Raw genomic sequence first — 17,655 nt, 5'->3', positions numbered from 1 at the left:
AGCAACAATGATTGTGTATGCTGTGGTATCCAAATGATGCAAGTGTACCTAATAAAGTGACCACTGAGTCTGTACATTAGTGAACATATAAGAACACGTGAAACAATGCGTGATGTTTTATACTATGATACAACATTAGACAGAATACGTCTTATCAATGCAGTAATATGGGTCAGTCACAGACAGGATCGGGTACAGATGAAGTGAAGTCACGAAGATCACAAACAAGTTGTTCCAATTTCCCCCTTTAAATATTGCATGGCTGCATCTTTATCACTGTGGCATACATTCAAAACTTCCGGTCATATAGCCTACGTTAAATAAAGTTACCCCAGTCACCAGCCCCAAACTAAGATGTCGATCGGGTTACATAATAAAGCCAGGACTACACAGGGAAATCCACCAACGACGTCACAGGAAGCAACATGGAGTCGATACACGGTGAAGTCGGCGAGGTTGAGCAGTCTGGAAATACAAGTCAATCCTGTACTAATGCCGGCAACAGTAGTAGTAAACGACACAAAGAATTGGAAAATGTCGCACTGCAAACTAGCTTAAATTCCCTTCGAATGGAGGCGCAAAACATTTCTGATCCAGAGATTAAAGGAAGCCAAGAGACGGAGGAGGATACTCGTCCGGGTCGCTGTACCGAATCTGGTGCTCCGGCACAAACCCCAAACCTGAGGCCAGGAGAAGAATGCGAGACAAGTGAAATTAAAGTTCGGGAAGAAGAAAGGACCTTGACGGATCACCTGAACAAGCGTCTCCTCTCTTCGTTTTTAGAGAAATTGAACCAAAGAGATCTGGCTCTTCCGGGAATTCAGCGTCTGGATTGTGCTGTAGCGGGCGAAGAGGATTCTAACCGGGCCGTAGAGGAGTGGTGATCGGCGTTTTTCTGAAAATGCAAAATAATGGCGAACGCAATTAGAAAACCGACAAGAGGCGGTTGCTCTACAGTCACCCAGTCTATCAAGATTCATTTGCTTAACAGTTCATGTTGCACAAGGAGACGGCTGCGTTGTGCTGAACATTTGTTTTGTTTAGCTACCGGACTGAAAGACATTCGGCGAACGAGCCCTATACATGTGCAGTATTTGCGTTAACATCTGTGGCTGTACATCATGAAATCTGCTTATGTCCAGGATGCACATATAAATACACCAATATGTACCAAAATAGTAAGAATTTCTTCCACAAATACACATTCAAACGTGCATACATTATGCTTTGAATAATGCAACGTGAACAGCTGAAAAATAAAAAATTCACCCTAAATTTACCTACGAGTGAGGACTGAATATATTACACTTTTTTTAACTTTAAATGTACTGCTCGTGATATGACGATGATCATGAATGTTATGTCGCATTGCCTTGAGAATTGTTGGTATCCTGCAGTCTTAAAACAATGTTCTATGAAATGCATCATTTCACACCCAGTCAATGTTGCGCATCGTATCCCTGCTGGTAGAAAGCAACGTTTCTTATGTTTGTCATTACATCTTATTTGAGTTCAGTTTTGATTTCTGTGCTTTTTAAACGCATCGTAATTCTGCATTGTTTAGGGGAGAAATAAGGCCATTCATTGTCAAATATCAAAGGTGGGGTTTTGGCCTAGAAATTATGCTCCCTCTAGTTTTCATCCCTGGAAATATAAAACGAAAATGAAATGTTGTCCTTGAGAAATACTCATGGGCTCGGTTAGATAAGAAGTAAGATTGGTAACTTGAGTTTGTGCTGTTAGGAGGCAAGGTGTGAAGTTCTGCAGGTTCTGCGAAGTTGAAGGACGGACATGGTGTCATCTGGGTGATTGGAGTCGCTTCTACGGCAGGGGTCCACAGCTGTGTAAAAAAGGTTTCTATCTGACTAGGAACTTGTTAGTGGAACATTTTGTTGCTTTAGGTGCCTAGCAGTGCATTCACTAGAACACAAAACACCAGTGAGGGATGCTGAAGAAGTTTGACTGTTTATTCCAGGTAGCTGTTCCAATTAGGAAATGATTGGAGGCTAGGCTGTGGCAGGAGTTGTACAGAGTGTTCCAGGGGCCAATCATTTACTTGGCAGATGTATGTACCTGCATTTGGGTTTGATGTTTATCTTCACAGGTGTGAATGCAGGTGTGCTGAGAGTGATAGACAGGTGGAATTAGAAACTGTGCAGTGATCCACATAAATGAAAAAATGAAGGTGTTGACCATGTGGCATCTACCATCTGCCAAGGTCACACCACAATGCTAGATTTTTCTAAGGTGTGTTGTCGAACAAGCTTTCTTTGTTAAACTTTAAGGAAAGGGGGGAGGGGGGGATCATAAAAACTACCCTCAATTTATCAGTGAAGTATTTCATAATGCACATGACTGCAAGGAATCTCCTTTTTTTGCATTGAGGCTTTTGGAATGAATTGTGGTGCTGAGCAGGATACTATCATTGTCCAGGACTGATGTTTGAAAATTTGGATGCACTAGTTCAGGGATGAAAATAAGATGTCATTCTCCTTTGTTACTGTGACCTTTTGGTATTGACATTCTAACGTATTGGTGTTTCCTTGTGTGAGCAAGGTGTCCTTACCACCTAGGTATGCATAACTAGATTTAAATATTACTGTCGAAACACGGAAAAGCACTGCACATGCCCAATGATTTTTCTATTTGTAATTTTAATTCAGCTCATTTAGTATAAAAGTGGGGAAATATATGAAATACTCATTTTGAATCAAATATATATTTCTGGCAAATAAATATGAACAAGTATAAGTATATAATTTCATTTTTAGGTAGTTGCAGAGCATAAAAAAGACCCAAATAAAATTTACATATACATATATAAATACATGCTGGTGGGTGACAAATTAAAGGAAAGGAAAATTAAAGGAAACAAATTAAAAACCTGAATTAATGATTGGAGAAACAAACTAATGTGGATTCTTCCATACAGGTGCACCGCATGATACAATTAAGCAATGAATCCAGTGAGCAAATATCCAGTGAGCGGCAGTTCTCTGGGCGAAAATGCCTTGTTGATGGCAGAGGTCAGAGGAGAATGGCCAGACTGGTTCGAGCTGATAGAAAGGTAACAGTCACTCAAATAACCACTCGTTACAACCAAGGTATGCAGAAGAGCATCTCTGAACGCACAACAGGACAAGTACCTAATGAAGTGGCCGGTGAGTGTATAAGCCGCGCAATGTTTTAATGAGCGTCACAAAGTAGTGTGTGCGCTCGTTATTACGAACCATTGTATTTAACTCAAATTTTTAATATAATGAGCTTTATGGCAGTCCATTCGTAAGTAAGAGTTGTCCGTTAGTCGGACGTTCTTAACCCGGGGACTGCCTGTATAAGGAAAAACAGAAGAGCAACTCTTCCTCAGGTGACTGAGAATGTTAGTGCAGAACGTGAACGCGACTATCAACAAGAACAGTCCATCGACAACTACATAGAGAGAGATATTATAGTAGGGTTGCAGTGCATAAACCCCTCTTTACAAAGTTGAATGCACATTTGAGAGTTTAGTCGTGCAAAAATCATAGACACAGATCTACAGAGATGTGGGAAAAAAGTCATAAGGTCTGATGAGTTAGTCTTCACCTCATTCTTGACAAATGGGTGAGTGCATGTGTGGCATATACCAAGAGAACGATATGAGCCTGAATGCTTGACCCCTTCAATGAGGGGGTCTGGTGGCTCTGTTATGCAGTGGGGGGCATTTTCCTGGCATGGTTTGGGTCCACTTTTCCCCTTAGAAGGAAGGGTCATTGCAAATCAATACAAAGTTATCCTAAATAATCGCCTTTATCCTATCCTGATGGGAGTGGTCTCTTCCAGGATGACAATGCCCTCATCCACAGGGCACAAGGGGGTCAGTGAATGGGTTTGATGAATATGAAAATGATATGAATTGTATGCTATGGCCTTCACAGTCACCAGATCTCAACCCAATTGAACATCTATGGGAGATTTTGGACTGACGTGTTGTACCACACTGTCCACCACCATCATCAAAACACCAAATGAAGGAATATCTTTTGGAAGAATGGTGTTTCATCCCTCCAGTAGAGTTCCAGAGACCATCTGTAAGCCAAGGCGCATTGAAGCTGTTCAGCTTGTGATGGCCCAACACCTTACCAGGACACTTTATGTTGTATTCACCTGTCTGTATATGTATACATACATTCAAAACACATATAAGCACCCAAACATATTCTTTCACTCCAATACTATACCCATACTCCTAGATAAATATATATATATATATATATATGCCAGCACGTACACACATGCAAATGCATTAAAATTAATTTCTCCACCTTTACATGGACATTCAGTGGGATGATTACACATTGGATTCCACTGGGCTCTGAAACAAAAAAGATAAGCACCAATTAGATAAAGAAAAAGGAAAAGAGTATAAGTTCACATCTTTTAGCTTGGTTTATTTCTTTTTTTAAATTGCTCCATTTTCCTCATTTGTGCTCAGCTCTATTTCCTATGCTTGTTCTATGTGTTGTGTACTCAATTTGGTGTACTTTTACCAAATCCCTCCATTTTTCAGCAGTGGGTGGTTCTTGTTTCAGCTAATTTAATATGTTTTAGTGCTATACGTTTTAGAATTCTTATCAGGTATTTGTTAGCTTCAGAAGTGATGCCATAGGGATTAAACCCAAAATAATATATCGAGGAGCTTCCCAGAGTGGAACCACTAAATTGTGTGACATCCAATATACTACTGCTCCTATACTTCCGTCTCACCAGATACATTTTTAAAAATTTATGAGAGTGAGTAGCTTTCTCTTCCCCACATTTTCCTCAGCACTTATTTTCTGTACTATACAGCATTTTGACTGAATGGCTGGTGTTTTAAAGTATCACAGCTGTATTTTCCAAGCATGCTCTTTCCAAAAATATGAATTAGTAGTTTTAAAAATATTAAATGAGACAGCTTGTCAGTCTATAGTTTCCTCAGTATTTACACTGTGCTCTGCTGTTGGGATAATCATTTTGTAATATTTTATAAATTTTACCTATCCATTTAGTTAACTCATTTTTCTCCGCATTGTTATTTATCATATATCTCATTATTGAATGACATTCTGTAATATTAGGATTGTTACACATCTTCTCATTAACGTAGCTTCTTACTTGCAAATACTTAAAAAATAACACCTCAGGGTAATTCATAGGTTGGGAACAGTTCTTCAAATGACTTAATATTATTTCCATCTATTATTTGTAAGAAAAATGTTAAACGGGCAATTCATCCAAAAATGAAATTATGGTATGTTTCCACTTAGCAGGAGTAGTATGTGACAGGTTTTCTTGATATTCGCTACAGCACACCCTGATAAAATATACCATGCAGGTCCATCTTTATGTGTCCTCAAAGCACCAAAAATTTGAAAAATTGTCAGCAATCTCGCTTTCCAAATATAACCCAGTGGCTACTCACAAACGTCCAGAGAGCTTAATTTCTGCATGGTGTCATCAAACTACTACTTCTACCTAAGCATGCCAACTGTGTAGCCCTTATCATTGCAATGTCTTGTGCAGGTGGACTTTTATGAAACTTCAGCGAAACTATCTGGATGGACAGATACTGATCCAAGTACAAACATACCTTAATTTCATTTTTGGTTGAACTGCCCCTTTAAACCCTTTTATCTCACTGATTGAAAATATAGCCTGTTTTATTCAGGTGGAAAATCCAGGGTCAGAAGTGACATTACTCCCCAGTATTTTGTTCCATTCATCTAGATATTCTAATTAGCAGAATTCATCAGGCTGGAGGTAGAATTAATTAATGAAATCAGCTGGCACCTTTGTATATTAGGATACCCCTTTATAGGAGTGTAAACGTGGTGAAGTATGTTGGTCAAAACTTGTATGAACTCTTGTGTAGGTGTCGCGAGTTTCGGCTGTTCCCTGTCTATCTCTGGTGTTAATTTGTTATATGGCTTTGTCTTCATCTCTGGGACAATTGCCAGCAGTGAGAGAAATTCTCAGAAAAAATATTTTCTTGAGGAATTAATCTTTTTTTTTTTCCTTTTCAGATGGCCATCTGTAATAAAGGCTCAGTGAAATTCTTATATCTACAGGTGCATCCATCCACCGTCACTGGCTTTGAAATCATTATCAGTTCTCAGAACCGTCTGAACCTTGTCAAGAAGCACAGAGTGGGGATTGTTCTCCATTTCGGCAACTTGAAGCCGTGGGGCCTCCTCTTTCCCATCGCCTCCTCCTGTTTCAGTGAGTATGGAGTCCATAGGTACAATTAGCGGACTGCAGTTCTTTAAGACATCCTGTGAAGACAGGCACAGAATCTCACATTACTAGTAACTGATTTTAGGCAAGTTGTCTTAAGTAATATGTTACATCTAATAAGACCCTTCCTCACTTACTGTGTTCTGTGAGGGGCCATCCAAGGTTTTAGCCATCGTGTCCCACCACAGCAGCCCTGGGGCAATGGCTGTCCGTTTGGTAGGTCCTTGTGGAAAAAAAAGAGACATTTTTTGAAACATTATTTCCTGTTTTTTTTTCCAGATTAAAAAAATCGTTGCATTGAAGTAGCTGATCCATAAATAGCTAATGTAATAAATTAAATAAAATTTAATACAAATGGATGGTGGAGATCATCCACAAAGGGTGCCATGTAAACTTATTATTATTAATAATAATAATAATAATAATAATAATAATAATAATATCATCATCATCATCTTGTTACCTGTGATATAGCTGACCAGAAGTCCAGTGAGCACCACTGAGCTTGTCCCTAATACTCCAAAGTAGAGGTAGGATATTGAGTAGAAGTCCTCAAGGACAGTGAGCCTACAAAAATTCATTACCATGAAGTGAGAAGATGAGTGCATTAAACCGTCCAAATAGTCTTTAAGAAAATAAGAAAAAGAACAGGACGTGGCTTTTAATTAATTCAAGGTTATCAATTCATTTTTGAATAGCAGACAGCGACAAAGAGTTATTGCAATTATATCTAGCCAGACATCAGACTTTGTGATTCTGCTTGATTAACTTTAATTTTATTATATTGAACCTCAAACAGGTCAATCTCCACTTCCTTCTCATCCATCTCAATCTTTTTTTACAGAAAGATCTAATGACAGCAAAAAAATTACATTGTGTGCTGTGTTTCTATTTATTAATTTACTGCACTTCTGCAGTTGTAATGTACTGTAATGTCTCAATGAGTTTTCAGGATTTTATGTACATGTACTACCTATGCGGACAGGACCCTTATTCTTATGGTCATTTTCAACTACCCTAATATGCTACAATTGACCCACCTAGAGACTTGGCTCATTGTAATACCACTGTGATTGTTTTCCATTATTAACATTTTATTTTTTTTTACAAGTTTTTAATCATCCATCTTCCTTTCTCCTTCAAATTTGAATGGTCAATCCCAACTGCAGATTGCTGCATCATTCAGTGTAAATCCAGGAGGATTCTGTATATCAGTTGTGCACCCAGCTACCACCTAATTTTACCCTCCATTCGACTAGTTGAGTAGCAGACATACTCTGCCAAAGGACCACGCATCCAGTGCAACTACAGCTAGCAATTTAAAGGGAAGTGCTGAAGAAAGTGGGTGATACCCCACTGACTGAAAACCTGGGGTGCCTCCTGCTGGTGACAGCTGCCAAAAACAGCCTTATGAAATCCTCACCCACGCTGATCCAGGGGAACTGTGGTCCAGCCTGTGACACTGTCCATGGCCATGCTGCTGTCCAGTGTATGGTTCTGTGACAAGCACTGTCCTGCATAAGTGGACAGAACTCCCTGTGCTTCAGGGCTGGGAGGGTAGACAGTTGATCCAACTGCTAGCCATAAGGTGATACAAAATCCCACAGACACACCGGCAAATGCCCCCTGAGAAAGGATACAGAAAGACAGTGTCCTTAATGTCATAGCATTTCCATGGTGTTTCTGCTGAAAGGAGCATGGGTCCACCAAAGTGCACATTATAGTGATGCTTAAGATTGGCACAGTCCTTATTTGGCACATAAGAAGTTTTTGACTATCATGCTATTGTGCCCTAAAATGGGTGCTGACCACTCATGGCTGCTAACCCACAGTTGAGAGTTTTCAGTTAGCTGCTGTAATGAATTAATTTGATCTCCTATGTGGTGCATACAGGGCACCCTGGAAAAAAGAGAACGTAGCATTCCCTCACGCAAACTAAACCAAATGCCTCAAAGTCCAGTGTACAGTACTAGCTCACCATTCTCCATGACATGACTATAAACGCGGGTCTCCCCCTGTAGATCATAGGTTTTACTTCTCATCAAAGACCTTCTGAATCATTAATGTAAATACAAAACTTTTATTCTATGTATTTTGCAATCGGTTGATTGAATTCAGGGATGCATTTCTTATAATCTGTTAACTCTGCTTTGACAAAGAATTTAATTTTCATTCTCTGAATTAATCAATAGTACTTGATTTGATATTTCAATAAATGTATGGTTTATGAAGAATTTGGTTTCTGAGTTTAGTTTGGCTTCTATTGCCTTCTGTTGGTTCTTATAATACACCTGTGTGCACGTGTGCAATTGTGTGAATGATTAGCCTACATTTCCTTTCTGTAATAGGGAAGTTAAAGGGACATCTCAACCGAAAATGGACAATAAAATTTATTTAGCCTTATCTAATCTTTCCAGGAAGTGTGTGTAATTTCACTAATGCAGGATTTGGCAAGAATCACCTTCATTTGTTATTCTTATCACAAACTAACTTCCTTAATACCCTTATCTTACAGTAACGTACATTTTCACATTAACTATTATGCAGAACAATATTTTAAGAAGACATAGCTCAAGGGCAAAATAGCAGCACCCTATCATGAATTGGAAATCATATGCTTCCTTTGCAGTTTCATTAACTGCTTGCAGTACATTTCTCTGGTTCCAGAAGTCTGCACTTGAAACACTTACTGGTGTATTTGTAGCAGGAACAAACATTCCCAGGATGAATACACCGAGTAACGGCCCACTGACCACTCCCATAATGACGAAGGAGCCCTGAAGAGGAGACGGGAACAGGAAGAGCCTTGATAACCTGGATTGTACAATCACAGCTTTCAAAAGGAGCTTTGAGAAGTTTTAAAAAGCATGCATCAAGAAAGGCCAGCAGAGGGCCTACCTGAAGAACACCCCAGTCTAAGAAAGAGGAGAGGGCAGCAACAGTGACGCACCCAACCCCATACATGAGAGCTGAAACAGAACATGCATTACCATAGGCATAGAAATCATATGCCTGTAGTTGGGGAAGGTCTGATCAGAGACAAATAAACAGCAACTTGGTCCTTGATGTCCACTGATGATAAAGTCTCAAATTATTTCATTTAAAATGAGAGTAGCATGTTTAAAGCATTTCTCCAACCCTCGTTCTTTTGAGTTTATACCCGTTATTTGTAAATTAAGGAAAAAGGAAAGACAAATGTCATCACTAGAGCCACTGTTCTATCTAAATCACTGTGCGTAATAAAATTAGATTCTGTATTATCACAAATACAGATATGTTCAAATAATAGGATACATTGTGTTTGCCTGTGAAGGAAAAATTCTGAATTTCTGAAAATATTCTGAGCACAGAAATAGACTAGGATTAAATCTAGTCTAATCTAGACGGGGATTAAAACAGCAATCATCGTTCAAGTAATTGTCACCACTTGTAAAATATCAGGTGCAGTGTACAATGTGAAACATTTGAATGCTTACATTCAGGCCAAAGCATGCAAAAGACAAAGAAAAACAGACTGGAGCAAAATAACTCACAGAGTGCTTTGGAGATTAGAATTAATTTCTTCTGGGACATATTCCCAAGATGTGGTTTCAACAGGTCCTCCATGGTAACAGCTGCCATGGCATTGATGCTAGTGGAGGCTGTGCTGTGAGAAAAACAAGTGGAACACAACACTATTTCATATGCATTTAAGCTCCTGCCATTTTTCTTAAACCTGTTCTAGTAACTAGCATACCTTAGAGTTCCACTGAATGCAGAAGCCAAAAACAGGCCAGGGAAGCCAGGGTAGTCTTTAAAGATGTCAAGGACCAAGTAGGGCATATACTGTGACAGATGAAAATGGAGGAAGACATGCATGCATGAGCACACACATACCTCTGTTTACAGTAATGTTCATGATGCATCCTATCATCAGTAATGCACGGCAGATAATGAACTGCAGAACAGCCAAGCTTTACCACAAACACCAAATGTTTAACACCAAATTAAACTGCCACGTGTTAAGTTTTGTTTTAATTAAAATGTAAATATTAATTTGTGAACACTTAACTAAAACACGACTGCTTTAGCTGAGTAACTGAATTACTGTAAGTACTGTACTGTAAGTAATTCTGGCATTCATGTGATCTAGAGAATCATATCTCTCTGGTGACACAGCACTTTTTTAAGTGAAGTTACATCTAAGCAGAGGAGAATTTAATCTGCAAAGTGCATTGTGTCATTTTTGGACACTGCGAGCAGGCTTGCACAACCTCTTCTTGATATTGGCAGCCATTTAAACATTATACAGTAGATCTCTATTTTATTTATTTATTTATTTATTTATTTATTTAATTAATTAATAGAACTGAACAGTAATGGCCACAGAGCTTTATGATACTCTGAAGTGAAAACAGTCACCTGATCAGGAGAAGAGATCTTTCCCGCCTTGAGTGGGTCGCAGCCGGAGTAGAGGGCAAACATGACAATCCCACAGGTAGCAGCACTGCTCACGATGAGACAAAGGCCCACCTGGTTGACAAACAGGGCCCTGTTCGCAGGGATGCACAGGTAAAGCAGTTCAGCTCCAGTTCCTGTTCTTTTCTCTTAATGTTGCCACTGTATTGGGCAACAGGTGTTAATTATGTCAAGTTGGGGGAGGGTGGGGGCACAGCTGTTTTTTGCAATAGCATGGTATTTTATAACAACTGCTTACTACATAAAACAGAAAAAAACAACAAGAAAAATTAACTGCAGCAAGCACATATAGCTTAAGCCAATGTTCATTCCAACCAATGTTTTTAAGAAGTGAAAAATTGTTGCATGAGAGTCACAACCTTGGGCCTGCTTCCCCCTGTGGTTTGTAGAGTTTCCTGTCAATAATAACCACTCGTTGTTTTTCACAGCTGCTAAGGTCTGTTTTCTTCTCTGCATGGTCTCAATACTCTGACATGCTACCATAGGTGTAAACATTTAAATCACCCTTGAGCTGTTTGCACTTAATTTCTCACTTTCAACTAGTGTGCTTTCTATTATAGACTTGTGAATGCTTACTCTTGTCCTAAAAAATGAGTTAAATTCATACAGGTCACTAATTGTTTTAAAAGAATCATCTATTGTCAGCTATTTTCATAACAAGATTCTTCTTTCATATGATTGTACAAAAAGAGAAAAGGCATTTCAAATAGTGGTACATATTTGACCGTGGTCTAATGATTTTTTTCTTTTTTTTTTTTGAATGTGTTAATTAACCTAAATTTCTTAATTAAATATCCAGCTTTACAAATGGAATACATGTACATAGAGTGTAAACTGTAATTTGCTCTGAATAGGAGCATCTGCTTGAAATGCACATGAACATTACCAGCTGAAGTTGAAGCACGTACCACTGTGCCACTTTTTCTGTCTTGCAGGAAATATAGCGCTGCACCTGGGCTTGGTTCACTCCATACATAGACAGCCAGACCATTGTGCCCCCCACAGAGAAGCTCCAGAAAGAATAGCGCCTCCTGGGGTCCAAATAAAAGCTGAAAAGGAAACGGGTTAGAGACCATGAAAGAATGTTATGTTTGAGGCTGCTAGTGTTTACGGTGCACATCTACCCAGTTATGTTTACATCCACGTGCCCTTATATGGCATTTTTAGGGTTAGAGACCAGGGCAACTGCACCTCCCTTCAAATGTAAAAGAAGAAATAGTACAAAAAAAAAACGCTAAATTTTTGAAAGACTTGACTTGCATCTTTAAATATTTTTTACGATAAAGTTTGTTTATCTTTAATCATTTAGAAGACTGATAGCACTTCTAGCCTTATCTAAGATTTGCTGATCTTCGTCCACTTTTTAACTACCTGTAAACTTTGCAATTTATGTTAAAGTACTTTCACTTCTGACTTGTATTAATATGCGCTCTATAGTATAACACTGCAATAATATGCATATTGGCATACTCCTAGACTATACAGAATGTTGATTATTGTGTTGTTACATCACAGTGCTTTGTTTTTATTTTGCTACTATAAATACTGGTTCTATCATACTGTGTGCATTGTTTTATATGCTGCTGTACATAAAATCATCTGATAAATTAATAATGATAAACAAAGTCTACGATGCACAAATGTCACAGTATGGTTGATTCAATATAAACAGTGTGAAGAGAACTTAGTTATTTGATTTCCATTTCATTTTATACATTTCATAGAAGTGCAAATGACAAAACCTACAAACAAAGCCACTGGACCTTTTTACTCAGAACACTGATTGTTTGAAAAAAAGCTAATTGCTTTTACTCATCAAAATTAATGCGTGATCCGTTGTGTGCAATCTCCAGAACCTTAGCCGGTCCTCCAACCAGAACAGTGCCATGGATGAAGATGGCTATGAAGCCGGCAAGCATGACAATGATCTGGAATACATCTGTCCAGATGACTGCCTTCATGCCACCCTGGGGAACAGGAAGGGCAAAGGAGAGACTGTGATCCTTTCATTCTGCAGAAACACATGCTGCATCTCACACCAGTGTTGACAAATTATCACTCTTCGATTCAGCAGTCAGGTCCTATCTTCTCACTTACAGTTATGGACACCAAATAAAAGCAATTTAGAAGCATCCTAACAGCTACCAATCATATTGTTTGATTCACTCTTTGAATTGTCACACAGAAACTTTGGGAAAGGATAGCTTTTACCTATCGATCTCTTGGATAGGCTCTTCAATACAAAAGTCAAGAATTTCTATACGGTCATGTGAATACATCTTACCAGAGTAGTGTAGAATGTGCAAATGGCCCCAGTGGCGAACAGAGCAGCCCACATGTCGAGCCCAGTGGCTGAAACATATCATTGATACCAGCTGCTTCATGCACATGGAACTCAGTTAATAATCTCAGAAATCAGTTTTGTAGTAGATATGGTATTCCTGCTTTGAACAGCAGTATGAATTTACAGTAGGTTAAGGAGTGGCAAGGAGTCAAACTGGGTACATTACAGACAAGAGGCCTCATTTATTAAAGGATTCTAGATTTTGTATGTCAGAAATGGCCACATGCCAATGTCATGTATACTATAGCTTGTTTAAGGAAATAATAAAGCGTTTTGTTGTTTATTTGAAACCAGTAATTTGATTTCATTATTGTACATTGAAATAAATCTTTTTAAAATACATTAAAACCCTACAGTTTTCAGAAGATTTCATACAGCCTAAACACATGAATAAAGGTGCAGTTACTAGACAGAACTCCTTATGCCTCCCTTTTTCTTCATGATTTACATACTTTCAATTGTCAGATAATTTGGCAATTTCAATCTTGACATCAACTGTTATGACTGAAAGCAACTGATAGATAAAGACTAAACAATTATTTCTGATTTAAAGCTTGTTTAGGCTAGGTCACTGCATGCTTATTCAGTATTCATGTCCCAGTAAAACAAATTGCTTACTGCTGGCAACTTCACTATACAAAAATCAAACCTCCACAGTTCCCTTAAGTGTGTTTTTCAGGATGGCACACAAACTCTGGAATTTCCTCCCAAAATATGAAACCCTGAATCCATCACCATCTTCCAGTCTTACCTTTATACCCTGGCCTATACTGTAAATTACCACCCAAACACACATACCTACCTACTTTTCTTTTCTTTTTTTTTTTTTGGTGACGTGATAGCAGTGTGTTTGCCATTGTAGGTAAAAAATTAAATAAAATAAAAAAAAAAAAATATATATATATATATATAATTTAACACCGTTGTCATTCAAGACCTGGTTTGGCCACAAACAAATAACAAATAACAAATATAAATTGTTAAGCTATTTCCTGAGTGTAAACTTAAGCATTTATTTTAAGTTTTAGTCACTGGAGAAGGCAATTGGTTTCCTCATTTTTTGACTTACGTGAACTTATGAGAATTTACATTGTAAATAGGTGACACACTGACAATAGTTTCACATTCATAATGATAAATCTGATACTTGCCATGAAAAAGTGTACTAAATTTTATTGTATGTGTATCCTTTTATAAATGAAGCCAAAGATAGAAAAAATGCCACACAACGCTAAATTTTTATGATTCCTAACATAAAATATAGTATTCAATTACAAATCACCGGTCGCATAGCTTCCTCATGGTTTTATAAAAACTATTGCCCACCTTGGTTCAGTATGAGAGCAGGGGCGAGAATCACTACCCCAGTGTAGAGCAGCTGTGAAAAAAACATGGTTTACATGACATGACAGCTGTAATGAAATGAATATAACTGAAAAATAAAATAAACGGACCAACAAGGTTTTTCCCACAAAATCATATTGATACTACTCAATGAATTGCCTATAGTTCTCCGTTCGGGAATTCATACAGAAATAACAAGGGATTCCTCGACTCTCTCTTTCTGATTTATTCACCGAATTGTGCAATTATGGATATAAAATGCTCCTACTGACGCATTGGTGTTTTTCCTGTTCCTTACCGTTGCCAAAATAAATTGGAAGCTTCCCAGCAGCTGCATGCCTCTGCCATACCTCATTTTCAGGTACTGAAATGCAATATAAATATGCATTCAGGCAAGAAAAAGAAGACAGATAGTTCCCACAGTTTAAACCAAGGGATTATATTCCGGGTTTGTCTGCAAATATGCCATAAATATAACAGCAGTTCGCTGTATTTTGTAATGGTTTTGAGCATTCAGACAACTACGGGAGTTCTATTCATTTAACTGTATAAGTTTATGCGGTTTATGGTGCAACCTTCCGCTGGTCCTCATTCCGTTCCACATGAGTGAGATTCGTAAGAAGCTCTCACCTGGTTTGTGCTAGTGATGCCGAGTTTGTAGAACACAGGGAGAAACAGGAAGGCGGTAATGAGGGAGCTGAACGTCTGGCCCAGGCACATGTATAGGAATTTAAAACCATAACGGTAGGCCTCAGATGGAACACCCAGCACCTGCACAGCTGACATAAAGCTGGCACAGAGTGACAAGCCCACGGGCACTGCAGACATCTTTCTTCCCCCAGTGAAGAAGTCATCCACCTTCCCCCGTCGAGCACTCTTTTTCAGGGCTTGGAACAGTCCAATAAGCACAGAGACAAGCAGCATGAGGCCAAAGACAGCATAGTCAGCCAGGAGGAAGTTCGGCCTGGCTGTTTTGATATCAGAAGTGCTCTCCATCACAAGTCCCCTGTCTTCAGATTAGGTCCGCCCAGTCCTGTGTCTGTGTGAGACAGCAAATTAAGTGCAGGAAATTTCTGAAAGGAGAATTGTATTTCAAAAGTGAGGAAGACAAAAAAAGATAAAGACATAAACTTTAGTTCCATTGCAAATAATTCAGCACCATAAATCTTAAATGGAGAATTTCCCATGGGCCAACAACATTTTATAATCTATTGTGAGGAATCTTGAGAAGTCTAATCTGGTCTCTTATTTTTAAGGAGAGATGTACCTCTAACAGTATATTTTCCATATAATTACAGTGCAATGTACTGTTGTTTCAAAATTTTACAGTACAAATAAGTAAGCCTGATCATCTAGGTAAATGGTACCAGGTGAGCACACAGCTCTAATATGAAGCGCTTTTGTGAAAAGCATCTGATAAATGTTTAAATGGTAAACTGCAAATCCAGCCATTCTGACTACAGTTCTAAAATTAACACTGCTTTGAAAATCACAGACATTTCAAAAAAGTCTTAGACATAGACTCTGAGAACATGCCAAGACAGAAAGAATTAGTAAGTAGTTAAAGGTCTTTACATTACCGTTTTTAGAAGCTACAAATGTTCCTTCTGAAACTTCTGAACTTGAGGAATTGTTAACATTATAGAAAAAAGTTTTAAAATATATATATAAATATATACATATATTTAAATTAACTGTAAAAGTTTAAAATATACACAGAGATGGATAGACAGAACTGATTCCATGAGTAGTTGAAATGCCATACAAAGAGGGAAGGAGCAGCACTTACGGTCATATGGTGCGAGCAACTGGTCTTTTATGGAGTGCATTCCGGCTATAGGGCGGGACTGAGGGAGGGCTCAGAGCAAGGTGAGAAGGAAAAATGAGATTATTTTCCCGGACATTTTCCTGACAAAGTTTGTGTCTACTAACCTTTGTACATACACAATATGTCATTAAATGTCCAGCACCTAATGGATAATGCAATTTTTTTTTTTTTTTTTGCTTGCTGTTGAAATGTTGACACTTTCATGCTTTTGTCAACAAGAATGCAAAATTGTAATACAACTGACAAAACACCCTGAAAGGTCAACAGATTTAAGAAAATAACATAGTAATATAGTAAAATATTATAGCATGTCATAAATTAATTCTGCTTTTTGATATAGTTGGTATCGTGTACAATCAAACAAATGGATCTATATAGCTTTGGTTGCTTTCTTCTTGTGATGACGAATTTTGCTTTGTAAAATAATTCACACTGTGATAAGATTTTTTCTGCAACTGTTACAACGGTACATCCTTGTTATGGTCCTGGTTATACATTTTTGGTGCTTAGTGCATTTGAGTAATACTAATGCAGTATTTGATTTGTACTTAAATTGTAATTGTTGCTTGATTGTGCTAAATTGAGACATACTGTTGTAAAAAAAAAAAAAATGAAGAATATTTCTTTGGCACCTCATGTTGATGCATGTAAAATAAATTAATGTCAAAGCATTATTTAAAGCAATGTAAATGTATTCAAAGTATATTGAAAGCCTATTCCACCATTAGCTAGCTGGTACCAGCAGCAATACTACCATGTATCCTATACTCCTGCTGAATGGCTGAAGCTAAGGAAGTGCAGGGTTGGATAGTGCTTGGTTGGGAAGCCCCCTGGTAAAATTAAGTTGGAGTTGGCAGAGGAAGACATTGCTTCTTTCATGTGCATATAGTATAAAGAATATGGAATTTTAAACCTTTAATAACCCACAGTATCATTTGGTTACCAAGTTACCAAACCTGCCTAGACACAGCTCAGAAAAAAAACAATGCAGAATTTTTGGTGGTATTGTCATCAAATTTGAACCAGAATTTGCTGTGTCGGCATTGTGTTTCTAAGCCCACCAGGCACAACATTAAGCTCAAAAAATACAAACTTTTTAGTTAAGAAAAAACTTCCATCTGCAATGTGTTTGAGCTTCTATTACTTTGTATCAGTAATATTCAAGTAATCCTGACTCTTGGAAAGCAAACTCCCTGGGGATCCATTTCAAAAGAGATCAGGATTATGCCTGTTGTCAAGAATAGTAACCATTTATTTTGGGTATGTCATTTTCAGGCTTGTGTTAAAAAAGGGGGCGAAACATAAGGGGTTAACTAACAAATTTACACTATTAGTATTTATTTATTTATTCATTTATTCATTTATTTTATTTTTATTTTGCCAACCCTAGTCCCTGGCTTTGTTGGCCGAGACGGTGTTACTTTTT

The 17,655-nt window shown here is 38.0% G+C and overlaps 1 protein-coding gene across 3 annotated transcripts; it reads right to left on the bottom strand.

The window, feature by feature from the left end:
* Window positions 1-4,047: 4,047 nt before the first annotated feature.
* slc5a5 (solute carrier family 5 member 5) lies at window positions 4,048-16,112 on the bottom strand. Of its 3 annotated transcripts, XM_035412637.1 has the most exons (17): window positions 15,982-16,110; window positions 15,032-15,474; window positions 14,700-14,765; window positions 14,384-14,435; window positions 12,998-13,065; window positions 12,526-12,680; window positions 11,622-11,762; window positions 10,657-10,786; window positions 9,992-10,080; window positions 9,789-9,901; window positions 9,154-9,224; window positions 8,946-9,032; window positions 7,679-7,881; window positions 6,719-6,822; window positions 6,393-6,478; window positions 6,150-6,293; window positions 4,048-4,354 (listed from the first exon to the last, which is right to left on the bottom strand). In XM_035412637.1, exons 2-17 carry the CDS (start codon window positions 15,395-15,397, stop codon window positions 4,331-4,333), a joined length of 1,899 nt encoding a protein of 632 aa, XP_035268528.1. In that variant the 5' UTR covers window positions 15,398-15,474; window positions 15,982-16,110; the 3' UTR covers window positions 4,048-4,330. The 3 variants fall into 3 exon arrangements, with proteins under 3 accessions (XP_035268528.1, XP_035268526.1, XP_035268527.1); XM_035412635.1 differs by having other exon boundaries at window positions 4,048-6,293; window positions 15,982-16,112; XM_035412636.1 differs by having other exon boundaries at window positions 4,048-6,293; window positions 15,032-15,440; window positions 15,982-16,112.
* Window positions 16,113-17,655: the final 1,543 nt, after the last annotated feature.

The sequence above is a fragment of the Anguilla anguilla genome, chromosome 4 (genome assembly GCF_013347855.1).
Source record: "Anguilla anguilla isolate fAngAng1 chromosome 4, fAngAng1.pri, whole genome shotgun sequence".
Classification (NCBI taxonomy): Eukaryota; Metazoa; Chordata; class Actinopteri; order Anguilliformes; family Anguillidae; genus Anguilla; species Anguilla anguilla.
The sequence above is the reverse complement of the archived record's forward strand: the minus strand, read 5'-3'. Positions and strand labels throughout refer to the sequence as shown.